Source organism: Terrapene carolina, unplaced genomic scaffold, assembly GCF_002925995.2.
Source record: "Terrapene carolina triunguis isolate 2854851 unplaced genomic scaffold, T_m_triunguis-2.0 Scaffold58, whole genome shotgun sequence".
Classification (NCBI taxonomy): Eukaryota; Metazoa; Chordata; order Testudines; family Emydidae; genus Terrapene; species Terrapene triunguis.
The window spans coordinates 83913718-83923694 of NW_020664409.1; the positions used below are offsets into that span (position 1 = coordinate 83913718).

The following is a 9977-nucleotide window of genomic DNA, read 5'->3' on the forward strand; positions in this document are numbered from 1 at the left end:
GAGTAAAAGCTGCAGGTTAGGGCCCTACAATCATGCCTGGGCAAGCCATACAAATTATTGGAAGCAATGTTACAAGGCATGACCCCTGTTACATGTCAGTTTGCTTCTGTTTGTGCTGGGCTTAAATGTCTTTCGCTTCCAGTGAAATCACGGACATAACTCCCATTGACTTGAGTAGTATGGGGATCGTGCATTAAATAGAGGTGTGAAGGAAGAATGTTACTGAAAATAATCCTTTTAACCAGATGTGTTTGGCAGCATGGAGAGAAAACAATACTATTATATGCAGTTTCAGCAAAGGGAAGAAACCACAGCAAAGACAAAAGATTAATGATACAATTTTTTTTTATTTTACAGCTGTACAGAACACTATTACTGTTATAATAAGGCATCAGATGCACTACTGAAAAGCTCACAATAACTGTAACATTGTCTTTAGCAGTTCAAAATGCAGATTTACAAAATTAAATCAGTTACTTTCCTGTTTGGTAAACACTGGTTATTACAGACAGTTTTTTAAAAGGATTATCAAGATTAAAAACAGTAAACATATTAAAAACAGCAACAACCCAACAGAGATTCCTAGGAGAGATTTTAAAATTAATTCTTCTGTCTGTAGAGGATGGCAGTGAGACAGTAAAGCTGGTTGTCTGTGGAAAAACAGATAGGGTTACCAAAACTTATAATGGAACTAAGGATCATTTTGTGTTAGTCCTTTCTTTGGTGATAGTCTAAGGGGTGGAGGGAAGAGGGGTTATTCAGTTTCCAAATGTTTAGTATTAGTTACAAGTCTGTAACTGATGGGCTAAAAAACCAGCAAGAGACTGTTTTAATGGCCATTTAATGTTTTAATGAGTTCTGTGTTAATCGCCTTTTAGACTTTCAGGGTTAGATCGTGGTCTGGACCACACACACCCACGCAGGGAACTAAGGGAAAGAAAGAATTCCTTAATGCCTTAAACAGGCTACTTGGATCTGGGCATGCAGGAGTAAGCAGGTAGGTGGGGAGTAACTTGGACTAGGCAGAGTCTTGGCTCCACTCCGCAGCTGGCCAGCGCAGCTGAGGTGTCACGTGGTGAAGCAGGAGAGCAGGCATCATAATTTCTTGCTGGTATAGGCCAGGAGTAAATTATTACCCTCTTAGGGCATGTCCATACTACATCTGGGTGGTGATTGCTGGACATGCTATACAAGCTCACCCGGGACCCTGGATACATATTCAGGCGGCGAGCCCACAATGAAGTCTGTGCTGACATGGCTTCACTTCTGTTGGTATCAGAGATAGCTAAATTAAAGCTAGCTCAAGTATGTCTACGTGCGCTGCAGTCACACCTCTAACTGCAGGGTCGACGTACCCTAACCAATTTGGCCCTCAGGAAAAGTGCCAGATTTACATTCCTGAAGAATGAAGTTTTCTGTCAATCCCTACATTAGGTACAGCATGGGCAACAAGAGAGCAAGCTTCCCCCATGCTGCTTCATCAATGTGCTTCAAATCAGACCAGGAGAAATCCCTTCTGTCTGTAATGAGGTGGTAATTCAATCTCCTCTCCCAGCCAATCCTTGGACCCTCTGCTGAGTCTGCCTGCAAAGGTGCCAATTGTGGTGGCTATTTTTGTGATGTGAGCATTTGTCTACTGGGAACCGTTGGGTCACTACCATACTGTACTGTACTAGAACTAGAGATCTAGAAGTGACAGGCTTCATTTATATCATCACCAACCCCCTCCAGCCTATCTACTCTCAAAGTATCTCAATATGGGGTCAGGGGAAAGTCTGGATAGTTTTGTTTCCTACCTCCCCCTGCATTTCCTTCTCTGGAAGCCTCCCCTCCCCTTTATACAGTAACACCAAAGCAAAAAAAAACCACATGGGTTATATTATTTATATTTCCAGATTTCTCCCAATTGCGCGGTGCATACCGAGACCATTTTGTTGGCTTCTCTTTGCCTAAAACATTCATGGAAAACCTGTGGGTTCATTTTAAAATAATTCACTCATGATCTGTGAAATGCTTTTACAAAGTGTCAGAAAACGTCTCACTTAATAATATGCTGACAGTAAAGGGAGTGTTTTCTTTTCTAGTGCTAATAATCTGCAATAAGGCCTGCCACGGTTCTTACAAAAATGTGTGATCTTTACAGCCTCAAAAATTGCTGATCTTTTTCAGATCCTCCTGCCATTATAATATGCACTCCAAGTTTACACATATGTATAGTTAAAAAATAAATTTAAAAATATCCATCCAAGCTCAAAATTTACAGCTTTTCTTTTAGACTTTTCAACTGTAAGATTGAAAAGTCAGAGTGCAGCACTTCCAATTGGACTCCTCTCCAGTCTAAGGGCTCTCATCAGACTCATCAGTGTGACATGCTATATTGGCTAGCATCAGTGGGCAAAACAGGCTTCTTCACCCTATCAACATCTATGGACAAATAACAGTAGAAGAAATCTGGTTAGGCTCTGCCTGCTCAGGCTTCTCAATGAGGGCCACATCATGTCCTCAGAAGCTCACTCAGCAGCATAAGGGGGAGTAGTAATCCTCCACCCATCATCCCTGTGAGGCTTCACTGGTCCTCGGGTCTGGACACGTAGGGGTAAGTGAGCCCTGTGGGCCCACACTACTCGCATGGCCATCCCTAAGCAGCAGGGCAGGGGCGGACAGAATGCCACACCTCCAACTATCACTGTGAGTCAGCACCGTTTGGGTAGTTATCTGCTACTAGTATGGGTTATTGCAGATTGGAGCAAGAGGTGGGCAGGGGAAGAATCCTCCTTCTATGTCTTATAATTCTCAGTGACTCCATTTACCATTCTGCCAGATTCCAATGGGCCAAAACAGCTTCTACCTCCATGTAAGGAGAGTTATTTTTGATTTTAGAAAATTAATCCTGATAAGAACTGGATTAATGATGGCACATCCACATGGCTGTAGGAATGCAAGCTCCTCAAACACACACACACACTCCTCCCTTCATGCATTCGTTACAATTGCGTTATATCTGCTCCCATAAGTGCCAAGCAATGAACTAGGGATAAGTCTACACTGCATGCTAAGTCTGGGTCTGTGGGACATAGGCTTGTTGACTCAGTGTTTCCAAGCCCATATTTGAGAATCCAAGCTGCATTGTAAACCTGGATTTAAAGTTGTTAGACTGGGTCTCATAGCCATTCTAGCGCATCCAGACAGCACTACGCAGATCTTCTGACTCAGGCTTGACACGTGTCCACACTGCAAAATAACAGGACTTGGACCCGAGTCACAGTGGGACTCGGGCGCTCACCCACCTCCTACCAGGGTCCTAAGACTGGTGTCCTGAGTACTTGCTGACCCAAGCCAGACAGATTTGGGTGGAAGGACTTGGGCTCAACCCTGAGTCAGAGCCTGGGCTTAGTGTGCAGTGTAGAAACACCTTAGAAAGGCAGTCTGCATAGCTTGAGACTTGAAATGCCACCTCTCTACAGGGCCAACATTAAAGCACCGGTACAACATGACATTCCTTACAGATACGCAATATGCAAACAGCGGAAGATAGGAATGTGTTCTAATCCTTCTGGGTGCTACCTCAGTGGACACCTTGGAAATTCGAATAGATTCCTTAGGCTGTCCAAATCTATTAGCTGCACAAATGCTGCCCCATTTTTATGAGGGGAATCCCAGAGCAAGCACATAGGACTATCTGAACCACAAAGGAGTGAATGCCCAACACAAGTCCGGCATTTGTCTTATGAAGTAATCAGCCAGACGGAAAGGCATAATAGGCCAGCTGACAATAGGTTATTCAGTGTTTTCCCTCATTATGCCCTCCCAATGCCCACCAAAATAGAGGTGCAAAGGAACAGATTTGCATACCTTTCATATTGAATTAAACCTCCCTCCAGTCACATGGGACAGAATTAAAAGAAAGACCATAGAAGACAAGCTGATCCCCAGACATACTTATTCAGAGCCTGAGAAGGCCCATTAGCAGAGCACAGTTCACGTGTATTTTCCCCCTTTCCTGCTTTGAGTCACAAACTGTTGTCAATCTGCTTATAAGAGCACCTTGTGTTTCAAAGCAGATATTTACTCTGAACATGCTCTGCAAAGACAGTGTGGGTTACTCTCCGTGTGAGAGCAAAGGGGTGCATTCATGATCTTCACTAGTTATGCAAGACTGAGAATTGACAGCCTGTTGGCCAGACTCTGAGGTGACAATGTAAAATCTTAGACTCCAGAATCAGACAAGGAGGGGCTGATTCTCTGTTACTCTGAACCTGTGGAGGACAGACTGAGTGGTTTAGTGAACAGCATGCTGGAATGGGACTTAGGAGACCAGCATTCAATTTCCAGCCCTGTCCCTGCTTTTCTGGGTGACCTTGAGCAAATCACGTCAACACCCTGTGCCTCAGTTTCCCCATCTGTAAAATAGGGATAATGATATTGCCCTCCTCCGTAAAGCACACTAAGATCTAGGGAGGAAGAGCTCTATAAGAGCTAGGTATTATTACAGTCATTTACACCAGTGCAAAAATCACAAAGTGCAAGGCGATGGAGAATCAGGCCCAAGACAAGAACTATAGCACTCAGAGTGTTGCCAGCTCTCTGGTTATTTTGTCAGGAGTCTCAAGCTATTTGGTGTTTTTCTTCCAGCCCTAGCTCCTGGAGTCAAGTGTTTTCATGAGAATCTCCACTTTCACTCAAAAAAGAAAGTAAGTTTCTGTCCCTCATGGCTGCGGAGAGAAGCTTGAAAATGTGACTTGAAGGCACCCTAAAGGCTCAAATCCTAGAAGGCAAATAAAATCCCTCAAATATTTAAAATAAAATCCTCACTTTTTAAACCAATCTCATGATTTTGGGGGGGGGGGGGGGAAGAGGGCTGATTCATGATTTTTTAATGCTTGGGGCAGGCAATACTGTGGCAGTCAAGCTATGAATGTCTATTAAAACTCCATGGCCAAAATGTCAGGGACAGTGCAAATAGATCCCTTAGCCGCTCTTCCGTCTTGCCAGTGGATCAGCTCATACCTAACCAGTGTATATTAAGAAATCATACTACGGACCAACAACATTTTTCATTTTTTTCCCTCAAAACAAAAGTTACAAAAACACATCTATTTTAGCATTCCATTGAAGATGTCAGACATCCAAATATATTCCCTCAGCATTTAATCGCTGGCCATTGTGCTACATAGACTTCACTGATAACATCACCTTTCTTTGACCAGCTACTACACTGTATGAAGTCAGTGCCAGGCAGTCTGATTGGTAGGTATCTAACCTTTATTTTCTGACAATTATTTATAGAAGTCTATATTTTAAAAAAATCAAGTAGGTTGCTGATTGGTGGAGCACAGAACGCTATTGCGCTGACCCATGTAGAATGCAGCCCCCTTTTCTTTTTTCTCTGGTTGTGAAAGGTGCAGAGTTGGCAGCCTCAGTGGATTAAAATCTATTTTTCAAGAGAACACAGAGAACCTCAGCACAAGCACAGCCCTGCAACTTGCTTCAAACCTCTGTTGCAAGAGAGGTTTCCGTCTTCATCCTCTTTCAATCTTTGGCTTCTTTGAGACTCCCAACAAGGAGGTCAATTGGTGTCAATTTATGGCAGTTTTTCTACCCCGACATCTGTCCATTTGGAACTAGACTTATTTCACAAAGAGCCATCACAAGTTAACTATTTTCAGTCCCTGCCAATCTGGAGTGAAATTGAACTGCTGACATAGAGGTGAAAGGCCCTTTTTCTCCTATTACCCATGCCCTGAGCTATTCACTCCCCTGCGCCACACCCATACTTCACATTTTTAATAATCATCGCTGATTATACAATTACTTGGAGATAATTGAATGTTTGTGAATTAGAAGGTGGAGAATTCTAAATTAGACATCTGTGTTTTCAATGAATACATGGTGAACTACTGGTATTTTCTGGGCTTTCATGTCAGGAAAAAAAGGGGTCAGTTTTAAAAAGAAAGTATAAGAGACTGTCACCCTTAATTGCTGGGATTAAATGCAAGATTTGGTCTCTCCCTTAATATATTACCAAGCAGACTGTTAATAATCCTCATGTAGGCTGTAATAATTAACAGCTTTCAAACATGGCAGGATGGTAGTGTTTTGTATTGGGGTACTAAGAAATTAAATAGGGGGAAATATTTTAAAAACAGGATAAAGGAGATTTGGGGAACCTGGTTATCAGAAATTTATTTTTATTCAATGGTTTAAATAAGAAAGTGTCATTGATATTGATTATATTATCCCTAGCAGGTTTCCCCTTATAATGCAAACATTCAGTTACAGAGTTTAAGGAAAGACATTTATTGCCAGGCAATTAAACTGCATTACTACCTATCTTTAGCTGTATTTGTTTTCTTTAATAGAACATATTTTCCTGTAGAAATACTGCCTTAAAAATCATGACCATGCTAATTATCTATGGCAAATGCATCTTCTTCTACTAATGATAACTCTAGTGTATTATCATTTGTGCTGGATTTCATTCTAAAATTGAAAGAACCATACAGCTTTGCAGATTCCTGGGAGGATGCAAATCTATTCCTCCTGTACAGCTCCCCTTTCCACATAGACATCATTAATAAACTGGACAGCACCACACCCCCCAGAGTTAAGAGACACAGCCCAGCGATCACACACCTATCCAAGTGAGCCCCGATTCTAGCGCTCTCATTCTCCAGTCGCTCCATCTCCCTGGCTGCTACAGTGTTAGGATCCACAGTCACATCTCTGGGTACCACATAGGAAATAATAACGAGCAAAATCCCACTAACCAGGAACAAGATGGCACTAATGAACCCATAGTCTATAGATTTCCCTGAACCAGCTTCTGATCCAGTATCATCTTCCTCAGAGATCAGGGAGGTAGGATCATGAGCCCAATCGGGTGCGATCTCTGTAGAGGAGCTATGCTGGGCAGGGGGAACCTGGCAGCAACTCTTCACAGGAGAAGGGGCGTTTCTCGTATGCTCCAGATTGACATTTTCATCCCTATAAGTAAACGATGTCTCCAGTTCCTGGGCACAGCAACAGGCTCTCTTCTTTTCTGCTTCCTCTTCTCCATCCAAGTGAGCTGGCTGGCAGCAGGGCTGGGTGCTGCTTGATGCTGCTGCATGCTGCCAGGAGAAGGAGGGGGTAGGAGTGGAGGAAAGGGGTGCCTGGGTGGGACCTGCTGTGGCTGCCCTTTGTGTAGACTTGCAGTGCCTATCGCAGCAGAGAGCTGCCACCGCAGCTGCTGTTCTAGCCCCCATATCATCCCCATCACTCTGCTGTTCATAGGGAGGGGCTTGCAAACTCCAGTCCACATTGTTGCACAGATCTGATCGCCTACCTTTCTTGGTGAGGTACAGAAGCTCCATACAAGCCATCAGAACTCCTCTCTAGCAAGCCACGGCTTCTAATCTAAGCCATGCTTCAGGAAACTCTGTCAATAATACAATCAAGCGTTATCATGGTACATGAGCTGTTGCCTCAAAGCGATCTTCTATCCTTTAACCAATATTTTGCTAGGGATACGGCTTGTTTCAGTTGCTAAATGATTAAACGAATTTCCTCTGACATGTATTTCTTTTCAGTCTGCAAGGGGAAAAATAAACACGTCTCATGATGCATTAAGAAACCAATAGGAAAGTAACAAACATCATACATTATTCTTCCTCTCACAACTGTTCAAGGGGAAAATAGCAAATGCGATTGTTTTAATCAAGCATTTAAAACTGCAATCCTCTTGCAGATCCAAAATCTATTAGGGACTCTAATCAACCTTTGACACCAATATCCAATTAAGGCAATAAGCCATCTAAAATAAAAAGGATAATCATAGTTACCACCAATAAAAATGTAAGAGCACAGAGTTATCATTTTATTTATAAAAAGCAAACAACTTCTTTTCTTTTTTTTTTTTTTAAAGGAAGCCTAAATTCAAATTCACAGAGTAATTAGAAAGATACAGGCAAATCCCATGTAGCTCAGTAATCCACGATCTATATTCTCTGGTGGAAATCTGATAATCCCAGGGGGAAAGCAGTGCTTTCCTATAGCAGATCTCCAGTTTGATTAAGAGCATTTGGAATGAAATTATGCCTCAAAGACTGATGACTCAAAGACGGATGTTACTTCTCCATCTACAATTAATTAATTAATTATAAAAAGAAAAAAAAACTTGAAACCAAATGCCCTGTTTGTTAAAGAAATTTCTGTTACAGACTAAATATACATAGGTTTTTAAAAAAAATCTCTACTGGACAGTGCTCAATCATGGGGCTTTGCACTGTCCAAGCAGGAATCTGCTGAGTTATAAAACGCAAGCTACATAATCACAAATAGTATTTGGATTCAAGTATATTTGGGTGACACAACTGATAAAGGGCTAAAAAGCATCTTTTTAGATGTACTGTCCTTTAGGGTTTTAACTGCCAAGTGCAGACATGATAACCCAGCCCCATTGCACAGGCAGCAGCTCATCTTCCCTGCAGAATGCCCATATTCCCGGCGCACATACCTCTCTCTTATGTTTGCATCCATTTGACAGATGATTGTTGCATTTCCTAGGCTGCTGTATGAAAGTCTAATAGAGAAGCACTTGTAGCCCTCCACGCTCCACCGTCCTGCTGCCTCTGCCGGAGGTTGGGGAAGGGGTGGGAGAAGAGGAGAGAGCGTGCCGGCTGGGAGGGGCACCCAAGCTGCCTTCTGGGAGATGTAGTCTTTATACAAAGGGACTATTCTGTCTGCCTGCAGTGAGGCAAGAGAGAGGATGAGGGAATGGGTTCTGTTCAATTTAAACCACACACTAGCCATTTACTCAGTCCTCCCTGTTTAAGTAACAACAGCAATGAGTCACTTTTTCCACTTTTCTGCTCCAAAATGTTCCTCTAGGTTTCAGTGTGGGCTGGGGGGTCTCCCACTCATTCAATAATATTCCTGTGGGTAGCAGTATTACCAAAACCCAAGCACTCAACAATCGTGAGTCTTATGAGATTTAAAAATCATGAGATTAAAAATAAGAAAGTAAAGGTTGGGTTCCTGTGGGGGTTTGAGCCCTTGGGGTTCATGTTTCAAGCTTTTCTCCACAGCCAAGAGGGCTAGAAAGGACTCCCAGAGCTGAGACGTTAAGAAAAACAGCAAATATCATAGGACTCATGATAAAATCGCAAGCGTTAGTGATGCTCTGACAGACATGGTTACCTCTTGGTTACACACTCTCTGTCTCAGGGTAAAGGACAGTCCCACCCATCATGACTGCCCCATCATGCACCAACCTGTGTTGCTGGTATGGACAAATAATATATTATTCTTCCCTGGAGCAAGGGGGGAAACAGGGAGGGAATCATGCCTTTCTGAGGCACAATTCCTTCTCTGAGTCACTTCTGATGCAGTGCATCACCGCCACCCTATGCACAGGTTATATGGCAAAACTGCAGCCCAGCCCTTGATGTTGTTTCTGGTTCCCACTTTGGTGGCTGTGGCTAGTAAAGGGCTAACAGCATATTTTTTTTAAAGAATATAAATTATTGTGGTGAAAGATCTGAGGTGTGGAGGTGGAAAGCAGAATGCATAGCAACACATAGTCTGCACACACAAATACAGCTGGTTAAAAGATTAATCAAGCGAGGATGGGAAGTAAGCAACATTTGTCACACAGAAAGGGCAACATGGAGTAAGAGACGGGACCAATGGACATATAATGAGACTTATGATGGTAGCACAATAATAGCCTGGATAAAAAAATAATCTGCTTTAAAGAGATAACTAGGCCTAGCTGTAGGAATCTACTACTGCATCCAAATGCAATAGACTGACAACACAGAGGACTGGATTCTCCATTCTGGCCAAACTGTGCTCAGTAGGGATGGAATGTATACGTGATTTAAAGCCTCCTGTGCAGCTCTCATAGTCTCAGCAGTGGTTTTTGCCTGACCAGCCCTGGTGCAAATCAGAGCAACCTATGCTCCGCTGTGTGGTGAATTGAAAACTTAGATTTGTAA

General features: G+C 42.7%; 1 protein-coding gene across 4 annotated transcripts; it reads right to left on the minus strand.

Annotated features, from left to right (window-relative positions):
- Positions 1-381: 381 nt before the first annotated feature.
- TMEM74 (transmembrane protein 74) lies at positions 382-8581 on the minus strand. 4 transcript variants are annotated; one of them, XM_024194766.2, is made up of 3 exons: positions 8495-8581; positions 6768-7569; positions 382-650 (listed from the first exon to the last, which is right to left on the minus strand). In XM_024194766.2, the coding sequence occupies exons 2-3, from the start codon at positions 7359-7361 to the stop codon at positions 474-476; spliced, it is 771 nt and encodes a 256-aa protein (XP_024050534.2). In that variant the 5' UTR covers positions 7362-7569; positions 8495-8581; the 3' UTR covers positions 382-473. The 4 variants fall into 4 exon arrangements, with proteins under 4 accessions (XP_024050534.2, XP_024050533.2, XP_024050531.2 ...); XM_024194765.2 differs by having other exon boundaries at positions 6634-7569; XM_024194763.2 differs by lacking the exon at positions 382-650 and having other exon boundaries at positions 6386-7569.
- Positions 8582-9977: the final 1396 nt, after the last annotated feature.